We start from the raw sequence: 16,587 nt of genomic DNA, 5'->3' as shown, positions 1-16,587 counted from the left end.
CTCCGTCCGGATTCGGTTCGCGCCGCCACAACCCGAGGGATGCAACCCCCTCCTCCCGGCTGGCGCGGGTCTGCTCCACTGCCCCCGGCGGCTGCCTTTCCGGAGCTCGCGGGGTCGAGCCCCGCTCGCGCCCAGCCCGCGGGGCCGCCCCCTCTCGGGAGCGGGGCAGAGGACAGGCGAGGGGGCGGGGCGAGCGCCGTGACGCGCGGAGGCTCCGGCCAATGGGAACGCTTCGCGGCGCCGCCAGAGCCGCCAGCCCATAAAAAGGAGGCACCGCAGCGCTCCCTAGCCCTCAGCTGTCCCTGGCTGGAAGAGTATTACAGGCCCGTCGCCTACTTTCCTCAGGTGATCCCGGCCACAGCCTATTGCCTGCGGCCGCCGGTGCAATTTGCTTGCAGTCCCCGAAGAGTCCCAGAGTCCCTCCGAAGCGGCAGCGGCAGGTCCATGGAGAAGGGTCCGGTGCGGGCGCCGGCCAAGCCGCGGGGTGCCAGGTGCAGTAATGGGTTCCCCGAGAGGGAGTCGCCGCGACCCGGGCCGAGCGGGCCGGCCGAGAAGCCGCCGCGGCCGGAAACCAAGAGCGTCCAGCCGGCGGACGGCTGGAAGGGCGAACGGCCCCGCAGCGAGGAGGATAATGAGCTGAACCTCCCCAACCTGGCGGCCGCCTACTCGTCTATCCTGCGCTCGCTAGGAGAGGACCCCCAGCGGCAGGGACTGCTCAAGACGCCCTGGAGGGCGGCCACAGCCATGCAGTTTTTCACGAAGGGCTACCAGGAGACCATCTCAGGTCAGTGCGCCCGCCCGCGGCGTGGGCGCGGGCTGCTCTGGCTTGCGGGGCGCCGAGTAGGTGGCGGCGGGAGGCGCGCGCCGGCTCCGGGAAGTTTCCGGAGTTGCTTCACTCTTGGCTGAGTGAACCCAGTGCTGTCCCTTCCGCACCCCGCCTTCTGCGCTGGCCCCGCTGGAGAGAGCCCTGCGCGGGACGCATTTCTGGCGCCCAGGGAGGCAGCCGCCTCTCCTCCCCAGGGGTCCGCGCAGCAGTCCTTGCGGGGTCCTCCCTGCCTTGCGCGCAGCCGTCTCCTTGAGACTCGGGGCGCTGGGACCGCGGTCACTGAGCTCCCTGCCAGGTGGGCGGCTGGAGCCCCTTTTGCCTGAGCGTCCAGGGCCGGATGCTTGAAGCACGTGCTGGACCCACACTTGCCAGGATTAGGATCACCTGGCGCTTGCGGAAGGGAGGGCTTCCCAGGTCTTTTTCTCGAGGTTTCACTCTTTGATAGATCTGGGGTGAAACTTCGGCTTCGTCTGCTTGGAGGCTGGGGGTGATCCTTTGTGGCAAACTCAGAGATCCGCACTCTCACTGACTTGCCTGGGGGCACCCGGGTCTTCGGAAAGGTGTAGTTTGTGTCCACATCAAGTTCACTCCATCTCAGGATGTTCCCAGGGTTTGAGGCATGAGGTTTCTCGGGCGAGTTTGCTGTTTGAAGCCCCCGCCCCCACTGTAAAAGCTCAAAAGCCAAAGAGCTCTTCCCTGGGAGTCGGGAAGGTTTGCTGAGCTCTGGGACCCGGAATCGGAGTACCTCTAAGCGGGGTTTGCCCAATGCTATCCGTGCTTGAGGCGGGTCAGGCTTTCACCCAGAAGGCCAGAAAGCTGTAGGAGATGGGTAGGGAGAATGGAAAATGAGGACTTCGCTGCTTATTTGCTGGGTGAACGGTGTTGGTCTTCACAAAAGAGAAAGTTATAGTCTGACTTCTGCAACTGGGACCAAGGACGTTGTTTTCCAGTTCAAATCTTCTGTGCCTCTTGGTGACATTTATTTATTTGGCCTGAGAAGTCTCTGCCTTCATCATGTCTCAAGGAATAACAGTGCTGCTTTGCAAGGTAACTCCCTGTCCCTGTTATTTTCTTGATCAAGTATCCGGCGACTCACCCAGTAGATCCTGGGAAGGACAAAGTTATTTTTTGCCCAGTCTTCCACACCCCAAAGGAAGGGTGGGAAATCAGTGAGAGAGGGGTGGGGCCCCAAAAGGAAATGATACTACACACTAAAGCCAAGAAATGGGCCTCTAGTTCTGTGTCCAAGTTCACTTTTTTACCTCTTGATGGAAAAATTTCTGAGACTCGAGCAGAATTTCAAAATGCAGAGACTGAAGAATAAGCAATCTGCATTTGGTGAATATTCTGTCATTCGGTGATCTTCCGCAAGGTAATGAAGAAACCTCTTTTAGGGTCTTGCTCATTCTGTCTCTTGTGGACACTGAATACAGTCTCCTCCATAACATGGGTCAGACTGTGGGAATCTCTCCAAATTCACAGGAGGGGTTTCTGACTCCAAAGACAGGTCACAGAATTACCTAATCCACAAGGTTTATTTAAACAAATGGTGAGCAGAAGTTTGTCTCATGAGCCGTAGGGCTAATGAATCCAAAGAACACTTCCATATACCTTAGAAAATTGTTTCAGTAAAATGTTAATTTATTACTTAAAAAGGTCTCTGGACCTAGAGACAGAAAGTAGATTAGGGGTTGCCAGGGCCTGGGGAGGAGGATAGAATGGGGAGTGGCTGCTTAATGTGTTTCCTTTTGGGGTTATGAAAATGTTCTGGAACTAGAGAGGTGGTGATGTTTGTACAACATTGTGAATGTACTAAATGCCACTGAACTGTACACTTTAAAATGGTTAAAATGATGAATTTTATGTATATTTTACCGTAATGAAAAAAGTCCACAGACCATTTAAGAATTATTACCAGCCATTAATTGAATATTTTTGATGCTTTAAGTGCTTTCTGTGGAGAGTCTTGGTTAATCCTTAGTTTTGAGATAAACACTGTTCTCTTATCCCCATGATAAAGACAATGAGGTAGAGAAATTGACAGCTTCAAGTGGTAGGGCTGGTGTTTGAATTCCCACAGCCTGAATGCCAAACTCTTACTTCCTTTCTTATGTTGCTATCTTGTGTCTTACCTACTAAGTATTTCAAACTGTGAGTTGTGACCTAACCATTGGGTTACCAGCATAAAAAAAGGTGAAGTAGGGGCGCATGGGTGGCTCAGTTGGCTAAGCACCCAACTCTTGATTTCAGCTCAGGTCATGATCTCACAGTTCACGAGTTCAAACCTTGTATCCAGTTCTGCACTGATAGCTCAGAGCTTGCTTGGGATTCTGTCTCCCTCTCTCTCTATGCCCCTCTCCTACTTGCTCTCTCTCTCAAAATAAATTTTAAAAAACTTAAAAAAATAGGTGGAGGGGCGCCTGGGTGACTCAGTCAGTTGAGCATCTGACTTCGGCTCAGGTCACGATCGATCTCATGGTTTGTGAATTCGAGTCCCACATCGGGCTGGATGCTGTCAGTGTGGAGCCCGCTTCGGAATCTCTGTACACCCCCCTCCCCCAGTCCCTTCCCTTCTCTGCCCCTCTCCCTACTTGCGTTCTCTCTCTCAGTAATAATAAACATTTTTAAAAAATGAAGTAGGTGGAGTAGAATGGGAAAGATGCGTTTATAACATGAAGTAAGGATACAAGTTGTGAGGAGCTTCTGAGTCCACTTTAGAGGTATATTTTTTTTGGTGCGTACTGGCTCCAAATGTTAATATATTTCTGAACTGTGGGTTGTGGTCAAAAGTTTGAAAGCCTCTAAGGGATCACACTTAAGGAATTAACATCTATTTCTTAGAGGTACAGAAGACGGAGAGGAGAGGACAACGAGGATGATGCTGAACTTAAAGGAATAAACTTCAAATGGCAGTGGTCCAGATCGTGGGCCAGCCTAGGTGGGAGAGAGAAGGAAGGAGATTTTTAAGTCGGTAGCAAATATGGCAGAGACTAAGAAAACAATTCTGCACAATCTCTAATTTTTATTTCTTTAGAGAGCGTAAGTCAGTGACTACTATAAATTGTTTTGGATAGAAACAAACTTCTTTCAAACTCTCACTTTTATCTGCTTGTAAACAAGATACTCTGTATTTTTATATCTGTCTATATTAATTCCTGGTTAATGGTATTGACTTCAGTGTTGTAAAATAGAAAATTCCCCAAATTATTCTCCGAATTATTTTTTGTTTCTCCTGAGTGGACTGATGCTAAATTCTGGTGTTCTGGGGAATTTGTCATTTCTCCCTGCACTGCCCCTTCTCTCCATGACCTCTCCTCTACATTCCAGTGTGTACCTTACCATGGGTACATCTTTGATCAGCGGGGATGGGGCTATGTGAGGGTTGTGCAAGCCTCCTGGTTATTGTTCACCACTGGGCTTTACCTTGTAGCCTGGGAGGGAGTTCTGAAAGAGATACTGTCACCTCTCCCAGAAATTGGCTCTCTCTTGAATCTGGCATCACATGGTGATTCTTGGACCAGCTCATCTTTATCTGTTGCTGTCCCATTTCCATTTAACCACATCCTAGTTTTTGTATGTATTCAGAGTTTACCTTGATGATGTCTCCTTTCTCAATAAGGGATCTTTCCTATATTTCCTATATTTTACTCAGAACCTTAATTACATTGGAGGGTCTACTATTCTCTGGGGTTCTTGGTCGTCTTGTCCCTGTCTGTGTCTGACCCTTTCTATTCCCTGTGCCCTCCTGGGTGTAAATGGCAATAATTCTTAAATAACATTATCTACTAAAGGTTAAGTGCATGTAACTTGTCTCATCAATTGTCCTCTTTATGAGTTTATGGGAACACTCAAGAGTCTTGACTCTTCTGTCACATATTTAGTTAAAGTAGGTTTTAGCTTGTCTTATCCAGGATGCCAAAGCAGTTTTCATAAATCAAGTTGACAGTGTCCCAAATTTTGAGCATGTGTATAATGTAGCATGAGGAGATGGTACCACAGGTGATGAACTTCTTAACCCACCAGGGTTGAGGAGTCTTGTCCCTGCCTCAATCATTTTCACTGCAAGATTATATCTATTCCTTAAAGATAACACAAGGCAATTAGATACTTTGTTTATACAAAAATGAGTCTTAGCCACTTCGTGCTGAATGTGCTTAGCACTTACAAAGGTTTTTGTTTTTTTCTTTTTGAATCACAGATTTTTGTGATTTAACAAATCAGACTGATGAAGAACTAAAAATTGTAACAATTTATAAGGTATGAATGGGAACAGAAAGTCAAATTTTTTACTATCCCTCCCATATTGTGGGTGAAAGGTGACTTTACGTCCCAAGTTTGAAAGTATATTAAAGAAAACTTAATCTCATCATTGAGGTGCTATTTTTGGATGTATGTAGTTCATCTAAATCTTGATTCACTAATGATTTTTGTTTTATTTTGCTAATGAATACTTATGTAGGACTTAATTCTGTTTATTGCCAGAAAGAGTACTATGAATAAAGAACTAAAAATAATGAGGCTGTTGGAATATATGACTGGAATTGGGGAGTAGTCAAAGTTGATTAAAGCTGTTAAGAAGTCATTGGGGTGCCTGGATGGCTCAGTTGGTTAAGCGACTCTTGATTTTGGCTTAGGTCATGATCTCCTGGTTTGTCAGATCTAGCCCCTTGTCGGGCTATGTGCTGACAGGCGTTGGGATTCTCTCTCTCCCTCTCTCTCTGCCCCTCCCTTGCTCACACTCTCCCCCTCTCTCAAAATAAATAAGTAAACATTAAAGGGGAGCCTGGGTGGCTAAATTGGTTAAGTTCAGCTGAGGTCATGATCTCAGGGTTCATGAGTTTGAGCCCCTTATCGGGCTTTCTGCTGTCAGTGCTGCCCATTGCTGTCTGCTGCCCACTTCGGAGCCTTTGTCTCCCTCTCTCTGCCTCTCTCTCTCTGCCTCTCTCTGTCTCTCTCAAAAATAAATAAACATTAAAAAAAATGAGCATGTTTTTAAAAAGCCATTAAGAAGTCATTGAGAATAGACGAGAAAAACTTGCCCTAATGGTTTCTTTTTTTTTTTTTTTTTTTTTTTAATTTTTTTTTTTCAACGTTTATTTATTTTTGGGACAGAGAGAGACAGAGCATGAACGGGGGAGGGACAGAGAGAGAGGGAGACACAGAATCGGAAACAGGCTCCAGGCTCCGAGCCATCAGCCCAGAGCCCGACGCGGGGCTCGAACTCACGGACCGCGAGATTGTGACCTGAGCTGAAGTCGGACGCTTAACCGACTGCGCCACCCAGGCGCCCCCCTAATGGTTTCTTTTAAAAATATATTATCTATAAACAATTTTCCTGGCCTTGGAGAAAAAAAAATCCCTATACATACCTTTAAATACCAAACAAAGCCATCAAATTAATGCTTCTCTTAGTTTCATTGGCTGACACAAAGTACCACAAATTGGGATGTTTAGAACTGTGAGACAGTAGAGCTCTGTTATTTAGAGGCTAGAAGTCCAAAATCAAGGTGTGGGTGCAACCATACTCCCTCTGAAAATTGTAGTGGGGAGAACTTTCTTGCCTCTGCCCAGCTTCTGGTGGTAGCTATCAATCCTCAGTGTTTGTCTGCTCGCATTATTCTAATCCCTGCCTCTGTTGCTGTCCAAATTCTCCTCTTTTAAAGATACCAGTCACCTAGGACTGAGTCCACTGTAGTCCAGTATGCCCCGTCTTAGTTACAGTAATTGCAGATGTAATTAGCTTATTTCCATATAGGTCACATTCTGAGGTATGAGGGTTTAGGATTTCAAGGTATCTTTTTGGGGAGGGAACACAATTCAACCTATACCTATACCAGTGCTAAATACGATTATTCAGAATACCGACTGGCAATTTTACAGTTTCATTTAACAAATTTGCTGAGTGCCAGGCCCCACACTGAATGCTAGGAACACAGGATGAGTGTCTGCCCTTATGGAATTTACAGTCTTTTGGACAAAAACAGATAGTCATCAGAATCACCTGAGTGAGTGTGTGTGATTACTGATTGAGGGATGTAAGGATAAAGAGTGCTCAAGGAGAGCACTTAGCAAAGGAGTTTACCTGTGTTGGGAGATAGAAGCAGGGAAGCCTGAGCTGACATCTGAATAACAACAGACACGGCTGAGGATTTAACTAGGTGCTGAGTCCTTGACATGCATAACCTTTGTTGCCTTCACAAGAGCCCTAGGGGGTAGGTGATATTATTCCCATTTTATAGGTAAGGAAACTGAAATACAGAGAGTACCTGTCCAAGATCCTATCTTGAAAGTAGCAGTGTTGGGAGGATGATAGAGAATAAGAGTCCTAATCTCTGACATTCTGTTTAATTTTACTAATAATATTTCACTGATTTATTTAACTCCCCCTTACCCCCTTCCCTCTCCTTCTTAAAAAATTGCTGTTTTCTTTGTTCAGCTCTTGAAACTCCTTCATGGCTGGGTATTCCCGCACTGATTTATTTGCAGTATACCCCTGTAATTTGATCCCAGTATTAGGTTGAGCCAGACTGCAGTATTAAAATTTGCCAGGAGAGGGCAACTATCTAATCTTTGATGAATCTTAGATTATGAGTCCTGGATTATATGAACTATTCCTAATTCCCCTTTATATAAATGAATATATTCCCTACGGTTCTACATTCTCTATTTAGTTTGTGGTAATTAGAGGATAATTTGTATTGGGCTGATCAAAGATTTTGTGAACTGAGGTAAATTTGTTACAGTCAGGGCTGAGAGGACATTTACTCACTAGAATTTTGTCTGATAGCCTCAGTTGCAGTTTTTTAGACTCTTTTGGAGAAGAGGGACTGTTTGTACTCCTCATTGAATCCCTAGCAAATTGCCCAGCACATGTGGACGACTTGATGAATGTTTGAATTTATTTCATAAAGACAAAGGCCCCTTCTTAACTCTTATCTTTCTTCTACAACGCTCCAGACATAGGTGCTCCATAATACTGGCTGTTTTATACACTAAAGAAAAATGCAGAGGATTTTTCTTTATGAAAGAAGCTACAAGTTGTTCCAACTGCATCTCTTGAATACTTTAGGCCAGAGGACACCCTTTAGACATATTTGTAGAGTCATAGAGTCCTGTACCTGCAGAAACTCACCTGTTGGGTGAGGTAACTGTTACAGCCAGCCAACATATTATTTCAAGGTATTGAAGTGACTGGCCTATTTCCCTGGCACATAAAAATTATCATGGGGAGGGATCTCTAGAAAATCTGTCAGGATTGTAACCAGTTTTTAAGATATTATATAAATGTTCAAATGTACACAAAATTAGGATAAGATAACGAGCTGCCTGCCAAGTGCCTTTTACGTAGCCTCAACTGTTAACATAAACATAGGTTATCTTGTGTTATCCCTTCTGGCTCCTATACCTTCCATCACTGACTTATTTTAAAGCAAATCCCAAATATGTCATTTCATTGATAAATACTTCACTATATCTAAATTATAAAAACCTAAAAATATTATGCTTGAAATTAACATAAATTCCTTACTTTAGAATATCTAACCAGTGTTTACATTTCTCTGATTTTCCCACAGGTGTTCTTTACAAATTGGTTTCTTTGAATAAGGATTCAAACAAGATTCACACATTATATTTGATAAATGTCTAATTCTCTTTTAGTTTGTTACAGTTTGATATTCCTTTTTATCCCCTAATAACTTTTCGAAGAAACAGGGTCGTCTGTCCTATAAGATTTCCTACATTCTGGGTTTTGCTCATTATTTTCTCATGATTTAGTTTAACATGTTCCTTTAGCTCCTGTATTGCTTATATACTAGTAGATTTAGAGGTATGCCTCGCTGTCCCCACACCGAAAATAACTCTTAAATTTAGTCAAGAATAATTCAGAGGTGTGGCATGGGCTTCTGTCAGGAAGCAGCTAAATAATCTAGTTGTCTATCTTTTTGTGATGTTACAGTTGATCAACTTTAGGTGTTAACAGCCATTCAGTAATTATTAGAAGTTGCAAAATAATGATGTTTGGTTCTTTAATTCCTTTTGGATTTGTCGACTGGAGTTTTATAAAGAAGGTATAGGGGAATGCTTTAGGCTATCTTTGCAACTATTTAGTAAGTTTAAAAGTATTTAAAATCTTAAAAATATATAGGTTGTTAATTTCTTTAATTCTGCAGTGGATATCTACCTCGTTGTGACTCAGTCTAGAAGCCATAAAAGAAAATAATTAAACTTTACATAAAAACTATGAATTTTCACATATGAAATATCAATACAAATGAAGTCAAATGACAGAATGGGAGGAAATATTTACAATTCCTATCAGAGATGGCAGGATAATCACACTAATATAAAAAGAGATACTAGAAATTAACGTGAGAGAAAGGCCAGAAACACAATTGAAAAATTGGGAAGACACGTAAGCAGACAGTTCAAGGGCCAGGAAATACAAAGGATCTTTAAACAGTTGGAAAGATGCTTGACCTCACCCTCAATAAGGGAAATGCACACAGACTCCCACCAAGATACATTTTTTTCCTTGTTAGATTGTCAAAAGTTCAGAAATTTGATACCCTATTATGTTATTAAGGTGATGGAGAAACAAATACTGCTGTTGAAAGGGTAACTATCCTTATGGAGGATAATTTGGCAACATCTGTCATATATAAACTTATATATTCTACTTGAAAATCCTGCCTCTGGGAATTTATCTTAGGTACTTGTACACACGAAATGACATATGCTCAGAGTTCATCACTGTAGCGTTGAATGTGGAAGCAACCTCAATGTCTAGGCCCCTAGAATGGCTAAATCATGCAGAGGAGTTATATTTTGTAGGGAAAATTGGGAGGGGGCATAGTTACATGTTGTTTATATTCATACTAAGAATTGGAGGATACACAAGTGCTTACATGTTCATCAGGAATATGAACTGGGGTAACAGATAAGAGTAGAAGCAAGACTTTTCACCATTTTCAGTTTTTGATTTCTGAGGTAGGTGCATTTATTTTCAAATAGATAATTCAGTAATATTGTGGTGGGTGCCTGGGTGGCTCAGTCGGTTAAGAGTCCAACTTCGGCTCAGGTCATGATCTCACGGCGTGTGAGTTCGAGCCCCACGTGGGGCTCTGTGCCTCTGAGCCTGGAGCCGGCTTCAGATTCTGTGTCTCCCTCTCTCTCTGCCCCTCCCCCGCTCATGCTCTGTCTCTCTGTCTCTCAAAAATAAATAAAACGTTAAAAAAAATAGTATCATGGCAAAGTTGTTTCAAATCTAGGAGTAAAAGAAATACAACTTTTCCTAACTACCTAGCTAACGAGAAAAATCTGGTAACCGAAAATGTTTACCCTGAAATTAGAGAAAAATAGTTGGACATACAGATTTGTGAGCTTGATCTTTGTTGTGATCATTACTACATAGAGACTGAGTTTGAATGTGATCTTGTCTTTTAACTATCTGTATAATTACTGGTATATCTCTAAACTTTGTCGTTTTCCCCTTTTTGTAAAGGGTGGTAATACCTGCTTTGCCTGGGCTCTTCTAAGAATTAAGAAGGTATGTGAGAAAGCACATGATACTTCATCTAGTCCTTCTTTATGGTGAGGAAAAACTGTAACATTGGATTAATTGAGAAGTGTTTTAAGACTGTGGGACACTTTGGAGCCCTAAGCCCACAGACATGCTGTGAGGAAGGTGTGCCACATGGAGTGACCACAGGTGGGTGTTGTGGCTGATGGCTGTACCTGAGGTCTCCCCCAACAGCTAGCATTGAAAAATAGACAGGGGAGTAGATTCCCCCAGGTGATTCCAGCTCCCAGCCATTTCCACTGATGCCACAGACACTGAGGCATAGAGGCCAGTCATCTTCTCTGGGTCCTGTCTGGATTCCTGACCCACAGAATCCAGGGACATAATAAAATCGTTGTACACCACTAAATTCTGGAGTGTTTTGTTATGCACTAAAAGCAACTGGAGCAAATTTTTAGATGAGGGTGGTTAGATTTGCATTTGTACAGAGGAAGAGGGAGTGACTTAAATAAGCCAAGAGATGGCATTATGGTTTAAGGCCAAGATTTAAATTTAAATTTAGATTAAAGGCCAGTGAATTATCAGTATAAGGCTGATACCTGAAGCGAGGAGAGTACCTGGGCTCCTCACAATAGTGATAGGAGATGGGTGGCCTAAAACTTTAGAAGATGTCTGCATTTAGATAGTAAGAAGAATGAGAGAAGAGCCAGCAGACAGTCTTAAAAGGACATATCAGAAGCAGGAGATCCAAGAGTGTGTTGGCAGAAAATGGTTTTAAGAGAGACAAGGAACAAAAACTAGAGGTCATGAGACAGTTTACTTGAGCCAGATTACCTGGCTTCAAATTCTGTTATTTGTGAGCAGTGCCTCAATTACCTCATCTGTAAAATGGAGCTATTAATAGTACTCATGCATCTTATAGGGTTATTGTGAGGATGAAATGAGTTAGTACACAAAAAGTGGTAAGGGCAATGCTTGCCATACAGGAAGCTCTATAGACATTTTGTACGCGTTAGCCATGAGGACTGAGATTTGAAGGGGATGATGTTAGTAGTTTCTATAGCTTAATGTGGTCAGAAGCCAGCTTCTAGGATGTTAGGGAGTAATTCTGGAAAACAATAAAATTTTGAGGTATCTTTTTCTGACTGGCAGGATCAAGTGAGTTTCCTCTTGATGTGTATCAAGGCATCAACATGCTGGATGCTGGATGTTGCTGAGTGAAACCCTTAGGTGTCAGAGAAAAGCATGAACCCAAAACTCTGGGAACGTGGGCCAGGTGGTATACATGTGATCTCACATGATACGCCTGTCAACGTGAAGGTTAGACCCATTCTAAAGAAGTGGAAACTGAGGAGGCTCATGCTGTCACTTGCCAGAGGTCACAGAGCAGAACCGAGGTATTTGTGACTACAGCGCTCATGTTCTAATCGACATCATGCCCCCTCAGGTTTAAAGTGTCTATGTTACAATTTTATATGAAGATCCATTTATATGTGAGGATCATAATACATAGGAATCTGCTTTTCTTCCTGAATTCTAGCAAGGAGAAAGCCAAGTAGATTTATGTTTGAGGCGTTTCTTACTACCCTGACTGAAAGAGATTTCATGAAGTTTTTGATTAGGGAAATTCATGAATAATGCAAAAATCTTAGCTAAATTGTGTTCAATTCTAAGGTGGATTATAACAAACTTTTCCCTATTTAATCCTTTGAGGGAGATATCTGAAGACCAAAATTTTATATATTTTGTTTAAAGCACATTGAATTGTGTTGTGGCCATTTTGTATTTTATATATGTGAGTCTTTTAATAGTTTTATTGTTTGGAAACTTTTCTGTTTTAAATGTTAGTTTTTAGGGCTTGTACCTTTTGTTAAATGCAGTTATAAATAATATTTCATTTAAAGTAATTTTATCTATAACCACCAGGTATATAAATTTCAGAGATACAAACTTACTTTAACACCTTGAACAATTAGGCAAATATACTACAACACAATTATGTTCCACCTGTGCTAATCTATCCAAATTGTGTTCCCTATTGTATATTTGCAACCTTATCTAAATGGATACACTTGCATGTTGTATGTTCTTTTTTTTTTTATTTGTTTGATTCTTGTTGTGGTAAAATATACATAATATAAAATTTACCATTTTAGCCACTTGAAAAACATTTTTTTTTACATTTATTTATTTTTTTGAGAGACAGAGACAGAGCACAAGCAGGAGAGGGGCAGAGAGAGAATGAGACACAGAATCCAAAGCAGGCTCCAGGCTCTGAGCTGTCAGCACAGAGCCTGACTCAGGGCTTGAACTCACAAACCATGAGATCATGACCTGAGCCAAAGTTAGATGGTTAACTGACTGGGCCACCCAGGCACCCCTAATGTTTTAAAAGTCCATTTGGCCACCCAGCCCTTCTATGAACTTTACTTGAATGCATGTTGCTAGTTGGGCTATTTGGTCTAGTCTTTATAATCTGGTTGTTTGTTTTATGTGTGATTCTAACTTCTTATTAATCTCTTTGGTTACCTGTGCTTCGTGTCCTGGCTCTTGTACTTCTCGAGTATCTCTAGACTTTGTCTTCACTTCTGATTCTTTGTCATCTCTTACCAGAGGTACAGTGACTGTTTTTGTTTTTGTTTTTTTTTTTAATGTTTATTTATTTTTAAGAGAGAGAGAGAGAGGTAGCATGCGAGCAGGGAAGGGGCAGAGAGAGGGGGAGACACAGAATCTGAAGCAGGCTCCAGGCTGTCAGCTGCCAGCACAGAGCCCAACATGGGGCTTGAACTCACAAGCTGTGAGATCATGACTTGAGCCAAAGTCGGACGCTTAACTGACTGAGCCACCCAGGCACCCCGTAGTACAGTGACTTCTTAACTGGTTGCCTTGCCGCCTAGCTTGTTCTGCTCCAGTCCATTACTGCCAGTGTAATTTTACTAAATTGAATAGATCACTTCCTGCTGAAATACTTAACTGATTTTTTCTGGTCTTTCCTCACCATGATTTGAAGTTTTGTAGTATTCCATCCTCTTGCCTGAATTTTTTTTTTCTTCTGTTGCATCACTGTCCCCTCATGAGAGGCAGTTTACTATTTTAGTTTAGTGCACAGTCTAGCTTGAAGAACCACTGTGTCTCTTCCCACAATGGAGCTGTAGATCGAGGCAGACATTCTACCCAAGCCTTGTTTGTCTGAAATATTTGGCCCTTTTTATCTGTTGTTCTCTTCCTCTAATTTTTTTTTTCACTATCTTTTTTTGGTTTTGGTTGCTCACCATGAAGATCCCCACCCCACCACCCATTTATTAACAGCCATTGCCTCTCTAGAGTCTGAACAACAAAGCAGTTTTAGGTGAGGAAATTGCCCATTGCTGAGTTTCTGCATTGAAGTCTTTTGAGATCCAGTTGGTCCAAGTGCTGTTTCAGTGAAGAGCTTTGCCAGGAACATATGATTCTTGCTCTGAGGTATGATATGTTTTATGTACATAGATGAGGGTTTATTTTTCTAAGTAGGAATCAGAACCCAGTTCAACAGAGGCCATTGACAAATGTCCCAAACAAGGAAGTTCTTAATAACATAGCTTCAAATGCAATCGTATCTATTTTATGGTAAGTGGTTCATGAGCAGCAACGAAGGTGGTAGGTGCTGGAATTTAACTGATATTGGGGACTTTGCCAAAGAACTTATTGACTACCCCTTCAAAATATAAGTGCTTTTGAGGGCGCCTGGGTGGCTCAGTCGGTTAAGCGTCCGACTTCAGCTCAGGTCATGATCGCACAGTCCGTGAGTTCAAGCCCCGCGTCAGGCTCTGTGCTGAAGCTCAGAGCCTGGAGCCTGCTTTGGATTCTGTGTCTCCCTCTCTCTCTCTGCCCCTCCCCTGCTCATGCTCTGTCTCTCTCTGTCTCAAAAATAAATAAAAACATTAAATATATATATATGTATTTAATATATATTAAATATTTTGTTAATGCACAGGCAATCCTGGAGGTGTGCCACTGATCGCCACCAGGAACAACTTGCCTTTCAGCAGCACAAAGTGCTTAGCTTACAGCTTCCAGCTGCTAGTGCCCTTGCTTTGCCTCAGTGGAGGTCATGCTTATTCCATGCTGTTTTTTGCTTTCATTTTGATATCCATTTCTTTCTATTCCTCCACCACCAACATAATTTGAAGGTGGGGCTCTTTACAAGTGAAGTACTTTATTATTTCTAAATTTTTTTAATGTTTATTTATTTTTGAGAGAGAGAGAGAGAGAGAGAGTGCTTGTGCAAGTAGGGGAGGGGCAGAGAGAGAGTTGAGACAAAGAATCTGAAGCAGGCTCCAGGCCCTGAGCTGTCAGCAAACTCACAAACTGCAAGATCATGACCTGAGCCGAGGTTGGGAGCTCAACCGACTGAGCCACCCAGGCACCCCACAAGTGCAGTACTTTATAAGAGAGTCAAGTGTTTCAGCTTTATAGTTAGTGTGTTAGAAACTGTGTTCACTGATACAATCCCAAGGTCCTTTTGGTGTTTCTTAAACTATTTTAGTGCATCAACAAACTCATCCTGGTATAATGGGAAGAACAACTAGTCCAGACTAGTCATAGCATCCCCACTAAGTAGTTTATGACCCTAGACAAATCCCTTGCAAGGCTTTCTGGGTCTGGTCTACAGTGAGGGGCAGTTGGACTAGGAGTCCTTGTACTATAGGTGTGCTTGTCAGTATTGCCTCATCGCTCGCTGTGTTGACTTCCAGCAGTTGACAGGTGAGGTCCTACTAAGAATCTCAGGCTTCTTTCGTTGCTAGGGGTGCTGATTTCCTTTGAAATGTTTAAGCCACATAGAAGTTTCTATGGTAACACATCTCTCTCTTTTTCTTGTCACACACATTTTTGAAAAGGTTCTTCATGCTGTGGTCTTCTAACCTATGGCCCCTTTGATTAGACAAAGCCCTTTTTTAAGGACTTTTTCCTCAGGAGTATTGTAGATACTTGTAGAAGAAAAAGCAATTGCTAGTCCTACTAGCTCTTGAGGTGTTAGTCTGTTAATAAGGTTTCATATCAATTAGAAGAGGGATTGTTGGATTATTTGGTAGCACAGTAATAACAAGGAAACAGTGTTTTCTGTCAGGATTGTGACATTTTATTTTACTTTTGATTTTTTTATATAAAATTTTCAAACACAAACATAGACAAAATTGTATAATGGACAGCTATGTACTTACTACCTAGATTCAAAATTAACATTTTGCCACATTGGCATGGTCTATTTTACAGGGAACAAATCAGAGACCTGTATTTAGAGGTGAAATCTCACCTTAGAAAGTGTTTTTCTTCTTAACCACTTACACTGTCCTTAGCAAAATTAACTATTAATTTCTTCATATGTTTTAATACCTAATCTACATTCATAACAGTAGAATTAATACCTAACTCTGCACCCCCAGTTGCCCCAAATGTCTTTTACTCATGACTTGTTTAAACTAGGACCCACTCAAGATCCATATATTTGCATTTGATTGTTAGGTTTTAATCCAGAAGATTTCTTGTTTTCCTCTCCCCCACCCTGTGACACTGATTTATCCAATTCTCAGTTGTCCTATAAGATCTTCCACCTTTGGGATTTGTCTGCTTGTTTTCTTCTTGTTTTCATTTAACTTGTTTCTATCTCTTTCATATTCCTGGAAGTGGAAGTTAGGTCTAAAGACTTGATTAAATTCCAGGAAAACCATTTTAGCAAGAATGCTATTTTCTTCACACCATATCACACCAAGAGACATAAAATATGTGGATCTTGAAGACTTAAAGACTGTGGTTGGTTTGTAAAAGCGATTCTTTACTGGTTTCCTAGGATAAACTTCTATAGAGAGGTTCTTTTTTTTTTTTTTTTTTTTCAAGCCTTTTTATTAGTTTGAAGATTTAATGGGATTCTCCTTTCCCCTGAACTGTTCCAGTTTCATTTCAAAAAGTAAAGGTCAAAGTAGCATTAAATTACAGAATTTTTCCTCATATAAACCAAATAAATAGTTGGTAAAACAGTATTTTGCAACCAATGTGCACCAGCTCTGGGCTCTGGCAGCCTCTGGGTATCAAGCCATTCTTTCTGTCTGTTCTCTTGAGCTGGCAGGTACCTTGACACTCTTCTCTTCTTCAACCCCCATGTTTATCACTAATATTACTTTTATTTTAAAACCTCAGATTTGTTCTCTTTGTTTCCTTTGCTGTCATTGGCTTTAGGCCTGTCACCTCATGGCTGACTGAAGTG

The 16,587-nt window shown here is 42.1% G+C and overlaps 1 protein-coding gene across 7 annotated transcripts in view; it reads left to right on the top strand.

Annotated features, from left to right (window-relative positions):
- Positions 1-266: 266 nt before the first annotated feature.
- GCH1 (GTP cyclohydrolase 1) overlaps positions 267-16,587 on the top strand; it is an 83,182-nt gene continuing 66,861 nt past the window's right edge. For 4 of the 7 annotated variants that reach the window (XR_009605541.3, XR_009605542.3, XM_078448236.2 and 1 more), the window contains exon 1: positions 270-784. Coding sequence is in view for 5 of the 7 variants with exons in the window: in XM_078448236.2 (XP_078304362.2) it covers positions 445-784 (340 nt within the window). In the remaining 2 variants the exon portion in view is untranslated. Of the gene's footprint in view, positions 785-16,587 lie in introns of all 7 variants that reach the window. The other 3 variants (XM_078448235.2, XM_060617301.3, XM_060617294.3) reach the window with 3 other exon arrangements.

This window comes from Panthera onca, chromosome B3 (genome assembly GCF_046562875.1).
Source record: "Panthera onca isolate mPanOnc1 chromosome B3, mPanOnc1 haplotype 2, whole genome shotgun sequence".
In the NCBI taxonomy this organism is placed as follows: Eukaryota; Metazoa; Chordata; class Mammalia; order Carnivora; family Felidae; genus Panthera; species Panthera onca.
Note: the sequence above shows the minus strand (reverse complement) of the source record. Positions and strands in the feature narration are given on the sequence as shown.